General features: G+C 35.5%; 1 protein-coding gene across 1 annotated transcript; it reads right to left on the bottom strand.

Annotated features, from left to right (window-relative positions):
- Nucleotides 1–10,378: 10,378 nt before the first annotated feature.
- Nucleotides 10,379–15,777, bottom strand: LOC127866432 (mammalian ependymin-related protein 1-like). Its single transcript, XM_052406954.1, has 7 exons — nt 15,621–15,777; nt 14,925–15,107; nt 14,337–14,447; nt 13,750–13,828; nt 12,718–12,879; nt 11,064–11,164; nt 10,379–10,530 (listed from the first exon to the last, which is right to left on the bottom strand). The coding sequence occupies exons 2-7, from the start codon at nt 15,078–15,080 to the stop codon at nt 10,486–10,488; spliced, it is 654 nt and encodes a 217-aa protein (XP_052262914.1). The 5' UTR covers nt 15,081–15,107; nt 15,621–15,777; the 3' UTR covers nt 10,379–10,485.
- Between the last annotated feature and the right edge of the window lie 1,791 nt (nt 15,778–17,568).

Below are 17,568 nucleotides of genomic sequence, written 5' to 3'. Positions count from 1 at the left end.
GTTAGTCAGTGCGTAGCTTTGCGAGGTTATTACCACATCCAGTCGTTTGCATGAAGTGTAATTTTAAAAAGGCACATATCCAACAAAAAGTATAGTAACATAAATTATTTCTATTGAGCAATACAAATCAATATTTTGAAATTTGTTGGAATTGATAAATATAGTTAAACTGTTCATTCAGTAAATCGACTAGTTCTTTTTACATTCATTGGAAGATACTTTTAACTGACGGTCGTCACTTGCTATTGACGTCACTTCCGACAAAGTATAATATGCGGTTTAGTTTTTTTAAACCAAAAATACGACCTTACCGTATCTTTCTCATTAAAAAAAAGACACCAAAGGGCCTATTAAAATGTGTACACATACATCACAAACAACATTTTCATTCAAATAACAACTATCACTAATCCTTTTTATCGCCCGCTTATTATCATTCACTTCCTAAATGTTTTTGAGAACTCCTTTTCAGCGATAAAGATCAACTGATTTTGTCATGCTATGGCGTATTGACTACGGCCGCTAATTGTTGGGCACCCTATAATTTGTTTTCTCCCAGTTGGTCGCAATATCATTTCAAAGACAGGTACCGCCATTAGTTTCTATAGCCGTAAAATCGACGTACACGAGACATTAAGGCGCCAGAGATAAGAGAGAACAACGCAGATTGGTTTGAGTAATGGCCGTTGCCCGCTATATGCAGGGGACCGTTATTCTCATCCTTAATTTAGAATGATTTTCGTCGAGGGAATATTAACTGACCGCTATATGCATGGTACCGCTGTACTAAGATGGCCGCTAAGAGAGGTTCGACTGTAAACTAAAATACATAGTATTTCTTACATCAACTTCTTTTTTGCGCTCCTATTTACTACAATATGTTGTATTCATATCATGTAAAAAAAATCTCCATTTGGTGTTAACGACTTCTGGTCTATTGTGTGTTTTATATCAGGAACTGATACATTCGTTACTTGATAAGTACTCCAATTAGTTGTATCAAAGTAAATTATGTCATATTTTATTAATATTTAATAATTGTAGTCAACATTCTTTTGGAGAGAAACAAAAAATTATATCTTCCGTTCTAATACATTTTATGAACTGGTAAATTGTACGTCACTTTATGTTGCATGTAAATTTATTTGTATTCACGAAATAAAATACAGCTAGGTCGTTATCCCCACTCAGTCGTCTAGTACACAGTGTAATTTAATCAAAGGCTCATTGTCGATAAAATAGTCTAATAACAAAAATTATTTTGATTGAACAATAAACATAAATATCTTGTGAATTTAAATATGTTGTTAAGTTATTTATTTATCAAAGATTAAACATAATATTGTTGTTAACTTCTGCAGTCCGTTCGTAAGTTAATCCGCTAATTCGTTTCACGTATATTGAAAGTTGTTTAAATAACGGTCGTCACGTACCATTTAAGTCACGTCGAATACATAATAAATAGCGGATTCTAAAGAGGCTGGCCGGTTAGCGCAACGTTTTGTTCACGCGCTTTTCACAACGGCTACCCGGGTTCAATGCCCGTATCCGCCGCATGTTCGTTTGGTTGGCAGTCTTCATACCGGACAGGTGGGTTCCCCCTGACACCTCGTTTGTTTTCCGTTTTATGAATTAACCTTATTATACTTATGACCAAATTTTTGGAAAACCCGATGTTCTTATTTGAATGTATTGCGTATTGCTTCAATGACAACGTAAATGTAAAATAAGCTTTTTTACCGTTACAGACGTTGTTTATAGATTGCAAGATTCCAAATAACATCTTATTGTTCATGTGCATTACGCAATCACCAGTATTATATGAACATCCTTGTGCTACGAATCAAGGCAATCAGAAAACTACCTCACTAACGACGTCGATGAAAAGGCTTCTTAAGATGTTGACATGTGTACAAATTTACGTGCATTCTGGAGAAAAATAACACATTTAGAGCTGAGAGCATAGATTAGCGTGATCATTCAATTTGTTACACGTTGTTATTAAATGAAGATTTTAATTTAAGCTATCTTAATAATGCCCTAACCAAATACAGTAGCTGAGTATGCATAGTTCAAAGAACCACGTCACAACATATATCAGGAAAATAAGTAACAATGTTCTACGTAAACGATACTTTATTTGAGTCAGTTGCTCTCGTACATACTGTTTAAGGCATTGTATAAATTGTGGACTTAACCTTCTTTGGTTTAGAATTCATCATGCTATACAAAGAAGTACGTGTTTTAATAAAACGGCATTGTGTTTTATCCGATCATATAAAACAGCTTTTTTTCAGAACATCTGATTAAATACAGTGCTATCAAGCCATGAGTTATCTATTCAAGTTATGAAACACCAAAAGACTTATTTCGACGGATCGAATGTTTGTAACTATGAAAATGCAATTCTAATTTCATGTAATACTTGTGTTGTACAACTGCCGCTATACGTTAAGTCAATCATTCCATTTTCTACATTAAATTACATTGTAAGTACCGGCGAACAACGTTAATTTTGATTCATTTCACATTTAAAACTCTACATATTGTTTTATACAGTCTTTGTCTGTCATTAGTTCCGGATTTTTTAGTCAGTTTGTTTACCGATTTGATCTGCTAACACCAATAAACTCGAACTCAATTTTATTTTAATCGGGATTGATAATTAATTATCCAACTTTGTAAGTGGGCGTTTAGTGAGTGCATTTATGGCAGCGTCGTCTGATATAAGGACATGATGCAATTCGTGATTTATGGCAAAATTATAAATACATTGACACAAATAGGAAATATTTTACTCAGGGGGTTTATGGAGTGAGACAATCTCGTTACCATCCGCGGCCTTTTGTTTAAAGCAAGTGACCAGTAGTCTATACTGCACAGGACGTTACACACTATACATAACTCCACGTAGTGTGGTATTTTTACTTATCTTTAATACAAACAAATAAAAATGTGCGACATGTTATTTATTGCGGTTGTCATACTTTGAAGCACCTGTTTGTATTCCTTACAATGAGATAGTTCCACGTCCTTCTGTGCTGGAATCTCAACGCTATGCGACCTCTTACTAAGCGGATTTCATCACGCCATAAATCAAATAAGTAGCAGGATGTTCAGTAGACAATTTTTCGATTCAATTACACTTATTTCTGTGTATTTTACAAGATTTGCTCATTTCACAATTTCCGGAACTACAAATATCTCGTTGAAATTAAAGAACGGATGCTCCGTTTTCACAATGTTCTTTTTCTCTTCGGAAATATCGTAATCCTTTTCAAAATAGCATGGTAGGAAATAACGCGATAAGCTAATTTGTAGTTCGTTAAAATTTTCGGGTAAATTATATTAAACGTTTACACAGGATTTTATCTAAAACTTAGTGTTTATGTTCAATGTTAATATGATATTTTGCATATTATGTCTACATGCAAATGATTAATTAAAAGAAAATGTTGTGACAATATAAAAAGTAATTCAAACTTATACAATCAGACCATACTAGATTATATGACGTTGGCAAATAACTATATTGGTATTGTATGCTTTTTCTTCGTCTGTTCTTGTTATTTTAAAAAAAACGAGAGTTTTCTCAACGACACTGCGTTGTTGTTACAGCACAGACGTGAAGCGTGCTAAAATGTGCACTGCGATAGCTCCATTGCAATGCATCATAAATCTATCAAGCTCTGGTAATATATACTTAAAATGGTCGAATACTCTCAGAAAGCATGCCGTTATTTAATTCACTGAAAAAATATCATATGAAACACTATTGCACATGTATTTAAAAGGTTGATTTTTACATTACATAATTGCAAAAGGATGACTTATATAGTCGATACGTAGACATGTATGCAATACATGTTTTGTTACCATATACGTGATTGCTCTTTTATATGAACTAGCATCAAAATAAGAGATATTGTGGAAATAAATCTTGATTAAAGAACACGTCACTTTGACCGGTAGTACATTTTTTATTTGTATGGGTAGTAAACAATTGCGATCTTGAGACATGTACTATTCATTAGGCCATCACAGTCCCGACGCCATACACAGTTAATTAGCATACCGAAATGAGACAGAAATATATTGTAAATAGAAACAATAAATATCTTTAAAAAGAAACGGAGTTGATCGTTTATTAAGATAAAGAGTTACATCAATGATATCAAAGATAACGAGCGCCTTTTTCTGCGCAGTTCTAAGCTGCATCACACACAAATCAAGTTTCGCAAGATTCTGTTGCCTTTTACGCATCATAAGGTATTATTGATCATGTATTTATAGATACAGAACAGAAATAAACAAGAAGAATGGAAATGAAATGAATACATATACGTCAACTGGCCACACACGAATCATTTGTACTTATTTGAAAAATGTAGCCGCGCGTTCTTCGAAATGACTGGATTTAGTGGTTTGTCGGACGATTTGCTTCGATTGTTAACTGTATCGTGAATCATCGCGCTCATGCTTACTACATTGTTCAATATGATGGAATAATCTTATACAATTAATCAGAACTAGTGTTTTTCATGAAACTGATGAAAACACATGAAAAATGTATTACTGACATACCATAATCGCCGAGTATATTCATATAAGATATGTCTGGTCGTAAATAAAATTCAAGTTCACCTTGCTAATGTGATAGCGTTTATATAACGATTATTTAACTTACCGCGAACTGACCTTGATACCTTGTATGATGAAATGCAATGCATTCAAGTAAGGTCACGATTCCACTGCTTGAACGACAGATTGTGTAAAGCTTTATACTTTTACATGTTTAACGGTCAATTTCGAAAACAGTTTGAAATAGTTTGGTCAAAACGAATATCAGGATAGGAAGCAACAATAGTGATATGATCTAAAATATACAAGCGCACAGAATCCAATACGGTAGTGATTACTCAATTGGATAACATAGCCTTTAACTACAAATGCTCTGGCGCTGACAATCTTCTTATTATAAAGGGGCACATACAAACCGTATTGATGTCGAGAGTTGAGTGTGAAACTGTTCTGTCCCTCAGGCCTTTTCATAAGAGATAACATTGTTTAATGATGAACACGCAGTTATCATCGTTGCGAAACGCACCGTCGTATCCCTTTTCATCCCCTATACTTCACAAAAAAGAAAGTAAATTGAATGACCTATTCATGCAAATGTGATAACGGTTTGTAGATTGCATGTTTTCTGTTTCGGAAAGTTTCCGTCCTACCAGCGGGAAATTTTATATTCAAATTCAGTAGTGCTAACAAAGGTCAGCTAAGGTGAAAAGCTGGGTAAAACTGCTCCCCCGAAAAACCTACACCATATGACCTAATCTAATCGGCCTATTAATGATCATTGCGGCACATAACACTAGCAAACAGGAATATGTTTTAAATGCAGAACGCGATATTTTTGCACATAGACCGACACAAGCCAGCCTCTTAACGCGTCTCGATAAACATGAGTAAGAATCTAGCCTTCAAAATTACGCCATTCCTTCCATCTCGGCTACATTCTCGTTGGAAAATTGGCAATTACAACAATGCTATCAATTACAACAATGCTTTCAGATTGATCTTATCGGCACTAATCTTGTATGCGAGTTTTGGGCAACTGCATCAATAAAAAAAACTTTTTTCGCACAACGGGATGAAAGATGCATAGCGACGGATTCTATAAAAACAAAATGTTTGATGGAAATATTGCAATATCATGAAGTTTCCGAATGCCGTTCACGTTATTTAGAAAATGTAGATGGAAATTGATTAAGTTAATGACTTTCCACGCACATTTCTACAGCTTCAACTGATGAACTCAATATGTCAGGCTCGTAATTGAAGGTTCGTTCGTATCATGACATAATTTATTGTTTATATTTATATCAGTTTGTATGTTTTTACCATTATAACGCTGTTAGCTTTGATTGTTACGAATGAAATTAATTTCAATAGTATTCAGTACAAAAACGTATTCTGCGCGTATTATGATTGTCGCGTAATCGTTCATAGTTCATGGACGACACATAGTTACTAACAATGTTCAATACTCTTAAATTACCAGTGTGTAGCCTATCATTCGATATCTCGTCATGCGCATAATGCCAAGATGACGAGTTTTGCATTAACTACCATTTTCTCGTGCCGCGCATGGGACAAGTCGGTCCCTCTCTATTTATGTTAATTTCTCTGAATAATATAGGAAAAAATATTCAGCAACACCATATAACAGTTTCTAGTCCAATTTAATGTCTAACATACTTAATATTTTCAGTTATACAAATACGTTGTGATTGCTACATGATTGTGTCTATCTCGATCCGTACGTCTCCAACTCTAAACGCTAACTGTCCTATTCCCCTCTAACATTTGCCCCATGACACTCTGTTATGAATCCCATTGGTCAGTGTTCTATGCGTGTTTATTTCTGATTGGCTGAATTTCAACCTACTGGAGTAGTCACTATTCAAGTATGCACACGTTAAACAGCATTGTGATACCAATAAATAATGCAAATACAGCCTAAGGCTTTTGTCAACAGCATTGTAACCCCTTTGTTGTTAAATATACACCAGATCCAAATATTCAATCTTTTGACCGTCATGCATACTCGCCACTGATATACTTGTCAATATTTCGTACATAAAGAAAACCCAAATATTTCACCCAATTTCTCATCATTATTTGACATGATATAAACTTCAGATATACAATTTTTGTCAACATCTGTTTTGTTCAGTTAGTATTTGATTACGTACGTCTTCCATATGTCACATTTATTTATTGATTGTAAAGATATTTATAGAACTCTGAATATTCTACGGCATTTAGAAGGAAATACAAAATGGGAAATCTCATCATCGTATATCTATTTCCGTCTGTTTAAGACCAGAAACCAAACAAAGAAATGCTTAATCGGTCTTATGCGTGTTTATGTAGAGCATGATAATTATAGGAATGCCAATTTTTCTACATGGAAAACCTTTTAGATTCCACGGAAATCTATCCCGAACATAGTATAAGAGACGCGGTGTGTTAAATATACAAGATATATTACATGAAATATCACCTATATTTGTGTATATAAGTAGATAAAATAAATTAATTGGATGCGTAGAAAACATTATTATACAATTGCAAAATATCTTATTTTATTTATCCCCCTGGGAACCGCGTCAGCTATGAATATTTGTCTTTACTAATTTAGGCGAATGCAAGACTGGTAACAATGCTGCCTATATAGCATCGAATAATACTGAGCCAACCGATTGATCTAGGGACGCTTCCAGTTGTTATATTCGTTTCCAAAACAATACGTCAATATAATAACAGTTATAGTGACAATTACAAACGCTCCGGTCAATTAAGTTACAGTTACTTTAACAACTTGCAAAACATATTATAACAGTTGTTAGTGCGAGTAGCCATATGGCGGCGAATTGCCAACCATAAATAATGCTGATATAATATTCACACCCAACCAGACATTTTACAATTTGACACAGCAAGTTTCATCTTTGTGAACTTACGTGCAAAACTACAGTTTTAAAGAATTTCTATAATTATTATAACATGTAATTCCGTCTCTGCGAATATATGACCTTGACCTTTACCTTTCACCACTCAAAATGTGCAGCTCCATGAGATACAAATGCATGCCAAATATCAAGTTGCTATCTTCAATATTGCAAAAGTTATTGCAAATGTTAAAGTTGGGGCAAACAAACAAACACACAAACAAACCAACAGACAAACCAAAAGACAGGGCAAAAACAATATATCTCCACTATAGTGGTGGGGGACATAAAAATGGGCATGTTTACACAAGCTATGATAACATAATGAAATGCGTTTAACATTTGCTGTAAGAACTTTTTTATAGTTTCTTTTTATTGATCATTTGTGGATTTATATTTTGGAACGCGTTGTAACCCACAATCAATTATGAAAGTTAACAGAAATCAAAGTAGACGTACTAAGAGCGATGGATAGATTTGTATTATAAAAGAAGCACTACGTTAATAGAGAGAATGTCAGATTTGTACTGAATAAACATTTATTTTATTTCACTCGCCAAAACAGAACGAGCCCGCGCAAAGACTTCATTTTCTTTTTAAGCTTCGCATGATTTCCTTTCTTAGACTTGCTATAAATTTTTACCTATAGATCCTCTTTTAATTTTCGTCTACAGTATTTATATGAGTTAAAAAAACAGACACAGTCAAGTTTTTTCATCGCCCTTGGAGCTTTTTTTGCTTTTTTATTTGCCAATACAGCACACCAATAGAGAGTGACAGCAATATTGTACATAACGCACGCTCCTGTGTATAAAGTGATATTCAATACGGAGCTAGTACACTAGAGGTTGCATTGGCCAAGACAAGTGTGCAACCAGTTTTTTTGGCCTGTTTTAGCAGATATGAGATATGTCGGTCATATTTTCAAGCGCTTATCGTAATCTCGTTACAGACTTGCCCTTTGTATGTATATTAGCAGTATCTATATTATAAACTCTCAAAAACAATTAACGTTATTATATTGTGAGCATTATAATAGAATACATTAAAAATAAACAATAAATTGAAAAAAGTAACTAAAACATTCAAATACCCGTAGACGATGAGGCAGCATTTTAAATACACCAATTGCTGAAACGATTCTTCACGTCTGCGCGTTACCAACGATATTTTTTGTTCAGTTAGTATTCAATTATATGCGTCTGCACTTTGTCACATTTATATCTTAATAGACAGATATTGATTAAACTCGGGATGGCATCTCTAGCCGACGGCATTTAGAAGTTAATACGAAGTACGATAATTGTTTGATCTATGTCCGTCTATTTGTAGAGGCATATGTGGTACGATGGTTCACTGGATTGTCGTAACAACGAAAGTAAAATCTCTTCAAGAACTTGTAGTTGTAGTAGTAGTAGTAGTAAAAGTAGTAGTAGTAGTAGTAGTAATAGTAGTAGTAGTAGTAGTAGTAGTAGTAGTAGTAGTAGTAGTAGTAGTAGTAGTAGTAGTAGTAGTATTTGTAGTAGTAGTAGTAGTAGTAGTAGTAGTAGTAGTAGTAGTAGTAGTAGTAGTAGTAGTAGTAGTAGTAGTAGTAGTAGTAGTAGTAGTAGTAGTAGTAGTTGTTGTTGTTGTAGTAGTAGTAGTAGTAGTAGTAGTAGTAGTAGTAGTAGTAGTAGTAGTAGTAGTAGTAGTAGTAGTAGTAGTAGTAGTAGTAGTAGTAGTAGTAGTAGTAGTAGTAGTAGTCGTGTCCGTCGTCGTCGTCGTAGTCGTCGGTCAGCCCGAAGCCGAGCCGCCGCCGCAGCCGAAGAGCCGCCCCATTCCGCCGCCACACCGAAGCCGCCGAAAGAGACGAAGAAAAAGAAAAGAAGAACTCCTCTCAAAAGAGAGAAGTTGTAGTAGTAGTAGTAGTCGCGTTTTTTTTACGATCATTAATAGAATTTACAGTGTTTTAACTTATTTTTTTTCAACGTCAATTTCACACAATATAGTTTTTGTATATAATTATATAATATATAATATCATTAAGTTCTAATGTTCACCATTATTCATAAACATACATTTCCAGATGGTTGTCGATTTCTGAAAAGACATGTGTAGTGTTTTTAACTGTTTGTTTCGTTTAAGTTTGGACTCGTTTATTTTTAAAACAACATTTTAAAAGCTCATTTAATTTGACAATGTAATGAAGGTATGAAAATGGTTGCCTTATAGACATTGATCTCTCCTTACAGTCGTGGTTTGTAGATTAGCAAGAAGACACACGTGTTCCCAAAATGAGGGTTTCAAATTAAGCATTTGTTTCTATGAATAACAGATTCTCCTGTAGCATATGCATATCAATGATCTGCACACATCACGTGGTTGGGTGTTCGACAAGGAACATCACTTGGTTTGGTGTTCGACAAGGAACATCACTTGGTTTGGTGTTCGACAAGGAACGTTCAGTTTCGTCAGCTGATTGACGTATCAGTCGCATCTCTAGTGAAATTAGCACAACCAGAAATCCACCGTTTTGACGGAGTTGTTTTTGCAAAGCCTTCATCGATGTTGAGGCGTTTACACATTTAGGCGAAAATGTTATGTTTTGTTATTGCTAGCATGAAAAAATCATATATATTGGGTCGAAGAATCAGTCAACATAATGTTCACCAAACATTATTATTAAAGCAGACCTTAACGTTTGCCCTTTTATACAAGCACAAAACATCCCAAAAAGTCAAGAAACAACATCGACACACAACCTATGTAGAAAAATTAGATTACCATCTGTCGGTTAATTCATATAATTATTCTTTTGTATACTTCGAAAACACGCATTCATATGCAAATAACAACATTAAAATCATTATACGTGAGGGTACTATTGTTTTTGTTTTTATTATCATCATACAATGCATACACTATTAAGATGACAAGGTGTGTCATAAAGTGTGGAAATATTTAGGTACTACATGCTGAATGAACATCGTCAAAACAAGGTACTTCTTCTTCGACGATACATGGGCACTGGCACCTACAAGGAACACAGTTAATGATTAATATAACTATACAATATGTCGAACATACCTTAATACAAAGGTAACGATACATATTCATTTGTTTACAGAAGCTATTACATGCTACTAAAATAATAGATGTCAGTTGTGATGTAGGTTGTCAATTAAGAGAAAAGCAATTAAGACTCTATAACAAAATTGATTTCATAAGTATGTTAGTTTGTTCTTTAATTCACAATATATCCATAAAATGTTATCTTTCATTATTAATCCCCAAACAAAATCACTATGCATACATTTTAGTTTATGTACTTCAGAAAATTGTTCATATTGAACTAATGCAATGAAACGGAAAACTTAAATAAAACGCATTCAAAAAGTCAGATTACTTAATAATTTCAAAATGCATATTACATGTACGATGAAAAAAATATTCAGAAGTGCTGTATTTTTATAGTATCAACAATGAACCATGGGCTATAACTTTCCGTAACTCGTGTTACTATGAAGACGTGCACATTTTCGCATTTAATAACGGAAAATCACTTACGGAGGTTGACTGATGTTTGCAGATGTCCGGCACAACGAACACGGACGGGTCTTTGATCCCGAGGGTTATGTTTTGAAAGCCTTGGAGAGCCAGAAAACTAGCTGCAAAAGAATATAAACAAGCACTTTTATTATAGATTGTATAAATACATCGCACATTACTATTTGGTTTACATGTAATTTGAATTAATAAAATCCCTACAAGGGGTTAACACGAACGAAGATAGTGTTACTGTGCAATATGTCACGCTATTGAGGATAAATAAAATACACACTCGCTATTCCAAATTCTATTCCCCATGGTTTTTTTCTGCAACACAAGCATCATGTTCACGCCCACATTCTTCCTTTCTGTAAACCGTGTTTCATGTTCACGCCTACATACTTCCTGTCTGTAACACATGCATCATGCTCACGTTCTCTTACTTCCTTTATGTAACCCATGAATCATACTCACGTCCCCTTACTTCCTTTATGTAACCCATGTTTCATGTTCAAGTCCCCTTACTTCCTTTATGTAACCCATGCATCATGCTCACGTCCCCTTACTTCCTTTATGTAACCCATGCATCATGTTCACGTCCCCTTACTTCCTTTATGTAACCCATGCATCATGCTCACTTCCTCTTACTTTCTTTATGTAACCCGTGTTTCATGTTCACGTCCCCTTACTTCCTTTATGTAACCCATGCATCATGCTCACTTCCGCTTACTTTCTTTGTGTAACCCGTGTTCCATGTTCACGTCCCCTTACTTCCTTTATGTAACCCATGCATCATGCTCACGTCCCCTTACTTCCTTTATGTAACCCATGCATCATGTTCACGTCCCCTAACTTCCTTTATGTAACCCATGCACCATGTTCACGTCCCCTTACTTCCTTTATGTAACCCATGCATCATGCTCACTTCCTCTTACTTTCTTTAGGTAACCCGTGTTTCATGTTCACGTCCCCTTTCTTCCTTTATGTAACCCATGCATAATGCTCACGTCCCCTTACTTCCTTTTTGTAACCCATGCATCATGTTCACGTCCCCTTACTTCCTTTATGTAACCCATGCATCATGTTCACGCCCACAAACCTCCTTTTTTGTAACCCATGCATCATGCTCACGTCCCCTTACTTCCTTTATGTAACCCATGCATCATGTTCACGCCCACATAACTCCTTTCTGTAACCCTAGTTTCATGTTTACGCCCACGAACCTCCTTTCAGTAACCCATGTTTCATGTTCAAGTCCCCTTACTTCCTTTATGTAACCCATGCATCATGTTCACGTCCCCTTACTTCCTTTATGTAACCCATGCATCATGTTCACGTCCCCTTACTTCCTTTCTGTAACCCATGCATCATGTTCACGCCCACATACCTCCTTTCTGTAACCCGTGTTTCATGTTCACGCCCACATACCTCCTTTCTGTAACCTATGTTTCATGTTCACGCCCACTACCTCCTTTGTGTAACCCATGCACCATGTTCACGTCCCCTTACTTCCTTTCTGTAACCCATGTTTCATGTTCACACCCACATACTTTCTTTATGTACCCCATTCGTCATGTTCACGCCCACATTCGTCCTTTCTGTAAACCGTGCATCATGTTCATGCCCACATACTTCTTTTTGTGACCCATGCAATCAGATCACGTCCACTTACTTCCTTCCTGTTGCCCAGTAAAAATCTCTACGACAGGTACGCAGTTGTCTGTGACTCCAAGGGAAACAGACGCAGTTGGGGAAGGGATGGACCATGAATACGTCGTTATCCATATGTTCTGACCGTAACCTAGCTGGTACGTACCGGAAACAGTCGCGGTATCTGTAAAACAAAATCGGACCTTTTCTATGCCCCCTTCGAACAGGAGGGGTATATTGTTTTGCTGGATGTCTGTCGGTCGGTCGGTCTGTCTGTCGGTTGCTCGTCAACGCATTGACCGATTGGCTTGATACTTCCCATGTGCATTGGCCTTTGACAGTAGATTACCCCTTTTGATATTGGGTCACTAGGTCAAAGGTCAAGGTCACTGTTAAAATAAGTGTGAAAATTGTTTCCGATCAATAACACGTCAACGAAATGACCGATTGGTTTGATACATTTGTGCATTTGCATTGGACAGTAGATGACCCCTATTGATATTGGGTTCATTATGTCAAAGGTCAAGGTCACTGTCACAATAAGTTTGAAAATCGTTTCTGATCAATAACTGGTTAACTAGTTGACCGATTGGCTTGATACTTCACATGTCCATTGGCCATGGAAAGTAGATGACCCCTATTGAAATTCGGGTCACTAGGTCAAAGGTCAAGGTCACTGTCAAAATAAGTGTGAACTCACCATCTCACGGTTAATACCAAAAGAGACTGATTCGGGACATTCTCTCGTGAGTGAATGCCTCTTATAGATAAGTAATAACATCATTTTACGATTAAGACCGTTCGTTTAAGGTTTTATATGAAGCGTGTTTTACAGCCTTAATAACAAACCATATTCGGATTGTATTTCAAAGGCGAAGCAAATATTGTTTTTCGCGGGCTTCTACTAGTTCTACATGTTGGCCAGGTACACGCGATATTCCGACAGACAAAGAAGAATGTTCAACTACTCTTAGACATTGCCAAACCGCAGGTATCACTGATTGTGTCGCCAATATTGTTGTTTATTCTGAAGTCTATAACAACATGTACTTGCCTGGAATACAGCCTTTGTTGCCCCATGTTTCTAGAGATCCCCGAGAGCACACCCCATTGTGGATAACGTACTGTTGACCCTTTAACACAAAACATGTATATTTTCTCATAAGTTATCGGAGTTTTTTATCCATATATAAGAAGTGTTTAAAAGACAGATAAGTTTAGAATGACGACATGATTATAGAAGTATTTTGAATTAAATTATTTAGCTAAGGAGATTAATATGTTGCCATACATTTTCTCTGCTTTGGTGTGGCTATTCGGCACTTCAAAGCGCGTTTTTTAATTTAAATTAGTGTGCTTTTCATATAAGTAACTGTTTAAGATTGTTCACTTATTTCATTTAAGCAAAAGTTGTTTATGTATCATTTTCAATTTAAGTAAAATAAGTGTATAACATTTCTGTTAACGGTCTGTATTTAAAATGTGTTTCTAAATACTGTTGATAATTATTATAAGAACTATTCCAAGAATGTTCTTTTACGTAATCGTGTACAATATGATGTCACTGATTACAAACAATACAATAAAATTTAACGGTAATTGCTCAAATGAATATTTCAGACGGTTAGTGAGCAACAATACCTGGTTGTACAGCTGAAGAATGGTGTATGTGTCGCTTTGATTTCCGACAATCACTTGCTCTACTGAATATACGCGCTTACCATTTCCGTCGAAGGAAAACTTAATTAATGCCTGAAATTAACAGTACTAACAACGTTATCAAAAAGGAATATTAGTTTGCGTATTTAAGCATTATTGAACATATCATGATATAATGTAATTTGCAATTTAGCCTTGCTTAAATAGAATAAAAGCCCTAAGGTATCTTAATTAACACGCAATTCCGTCGCATTAATTAAGCGGCGCTGTGATTATTTCCAGTGTTTACACGAAGGCATTATGGATTCGAAGCATGAATATGCGACTCACAGCAAGCAGGTTGACATGACTAAGTGACAATTAGTTCCTGGAATAATTTAAATATTAAGAAACGTACTTGATCTTATTTTTGTTGTTATGGTATGTAGAAGAGCGATGAAATTGTTTGTTACAATCTACGGGGTAACAAGATTTTATAAGCTTGAAGTATGTATATACTCTCAGGATAATTTTGAGATACCTACCGTTTGCAGTATGTGTTTGTAGTTTCGTTCTATCTACGCAGAATACCTGAGCTAGAGCGGTATTTCCATCGTCATCGGCACTTCCGGTCATCGTGCCCTCGCTGCACTCAAACTGTGTCGGGACACAGCAGCTGTCGCTGTGAGCGGTAGTTGCCAGTGCACACATGAACGCCAAACACTTCCACATGGTGACCGTACACATGCGTTACAATATATTCGTAGGCGTGAGCTGTAAAACAGCATCATGGATAAAACTAAATACACGTCCCCTTACTTCCTGTACAATAAAAGAAAACGTTGTGATTGTGTGTTACCTACTTCATCGTACATATTGAGTTGTGGTTATTGTAACCAGAACCTGCCCCGAGGTTGAGAATCTCGACACATTTTCAGTTATACTCCGCGCAAGAAGTGGGGGTGGGACGGACAGACGGACGGAGGGACAGGCGATATAATCACCATATGCCCCTCGAACTCCGTTCCGCGTTGGGGTTGGAGGTGGGGACGATCTTGTTTCATTTACTATAGAGCTAGAATTATATGTGCATGCTTTGAAGATTTAAACTCGTAATTTCCTTAAACATTTTATAGTAATACGTCAGCATGTTGACTTAAAAGATGAATTTATTTAGTAACCTTGTTTTTATAAAATTCCTTGTTTTTATAAAATTATCTTACCTGTTAGATGTATATATTTTAAATATATTTCGATGCATTAAGATTGAAAAAAAAGTATACTCACATCTATCTGTGTCAATCCCGGTCTAGAAAATGTTCAGTCGGTCGTGTGATGCCTTGACAGCATTAAGAGGTAGACAAGATGTTCACGTAATGCTACACGCTTTAACATGGATACAGAGATATGTGTTGATAACGATACCTAGTTGAAAGAGATTTCCTCATAGGCTATATCCCTATGTCCCAAATATAGGTAACCAAACTATCTTTAAAGCATGTTTCTTTCAAAGTAAAATTCGGCGGCTAGTGTTCTTTTCTTTTGTCGATTTGACAATTTGCGAACCTTACCAGCATATCTTGCAAATAATGAGAAGGCGTATTAAATACATTTTGCTTTTATGTGATTATTGGTAGGTTACATCTAAGGTTTGACCATTCGTTTAACAATTTTAAACCAGCAATGCATGGACAGCTTCAAAGCGGTAAACCCAGAATTAATCAGTGTGTTATTTTGTGATCTGCGTGTAATGCCCTGTATTGTATCAGCCATGGTCACTTACTTTAAATAAACGACTAGCAGATGGTAACAATAATTTATCTCATGGCCGTGTGTCTGTACATTTCTTATTCCTATATAGCGTAAGTAAACGCGTATTTTAAAGGTGTCTTACTTATTCTGTAATTTTGCTTTTAACTCGTGATAACTCAAGTTAATGTGTGTTCCAAGCTATACGGATTTATCACCCTTTTCTATAAATAAACAGAAGCTACATGACTTGAGTGTTTCGCAATGACATGGGCCGGAGATAATATTTACGGAAGAAAGAATATGCCATTTTACATTTTAACAATGCTAACATTTTAATACTGCTAATAACTTCTTGTTTTTGCACAAATAGTACTGTATTTAATCTCGACAGTTTCACCTGAATATTCATTTTTTATACTTATTATAGTGTATTTTTTGCAGAAACCTTTACACTGAAATGTATACAAATCGGGTAATGGGCAATAGTGTTTAAGTTTTCTTGCGTTATGATTTTTATCAATTAAAGGACATTGTACAGGAAATTGTCATATTGTGTGTCTGTTATTTATTATTTGTTCGGATTACTCGTGTTAACAATTCAATTTTAAGCCCCTATATAGTGGGCAAAGATGCACATATCGGTCCTATAACATGCCCTAAATGCAAATGATGTCGGATGTGTATACGTGTTAACCCTTTACCCCTTATAAGCATACTTTGATGCGTGTGTAGTCCCTTAGAAAATATAATCTAATTAATAATCTTCTTTATTAGAATCAAGTTTTAAAGGCTTCATTTCCAACCTGCAGATACTGATGATCAGCAAACAGCATAAAACCTGAACAGACTGTGAGTAACTCGCAGGCTTTTCTGTTTTTTTTGCTGGTTGCAAAAGCCATTTTCGCTTTGCTTCTAATTGGGAATGTGTTAAAAGAAACTTGCTGTTAGTGATGTTGGATTGGTATATGTGCAAATAGATTAAATAGTATGATCTACCTTTGATTGTTTAACTATAATTTCATTCTTTGTTTGTCAATGTTAAATGCATTTTGAAAGAAACTTTTCCATGCTATTGAAAACGAATGATTAATTACCTGAATGACAACGATTATTGTATTTAAACTTCGGGTTTTCATATTGATTTATTAAAGTAATTAATAATTTTCAAAAGTGAACGACATAAATCAAAACTATAAACATTGTCGGTGACTGATTATTTAATGCGAGGAAAAGCACACATCAGAATGATTATAAAACGACATTATAGCAAAGTCAATGCAGAAGTTTATTGATATGTTTTATTATATATCATGTGGTACGTGAAAAAAAACTTGGCAACCACAATGTGTTGTGTATGTGTAGTGTAGTAGATCTGCACTCCATGAAAACACATTAAGACGGGTATACAGTTGCCAGTGACCTCAACAGAGACAGCACTGTACGGTGTCATGGCTTGATCCATCGTATGTTGACCATGCTGACA

This window comes from Dreissena polymorpha, chromosome 2 (assembly GCF_020536995.1).
Source record: "Dreissena polymorpha isolate Duluth1 chromosome 2, UMN_Dpol_1.0, whole genome shotgun sequence".
NCBI classification, from domain to species: Eukaryota; Metazoa; Mollusca; class Bivalvia; order Myida; family Dreissenidae; genus Dreissena; species Dreissena polymorpha.
This window is presented reverse-complemented; position numbering and strand designations above follow the sequence as displayed.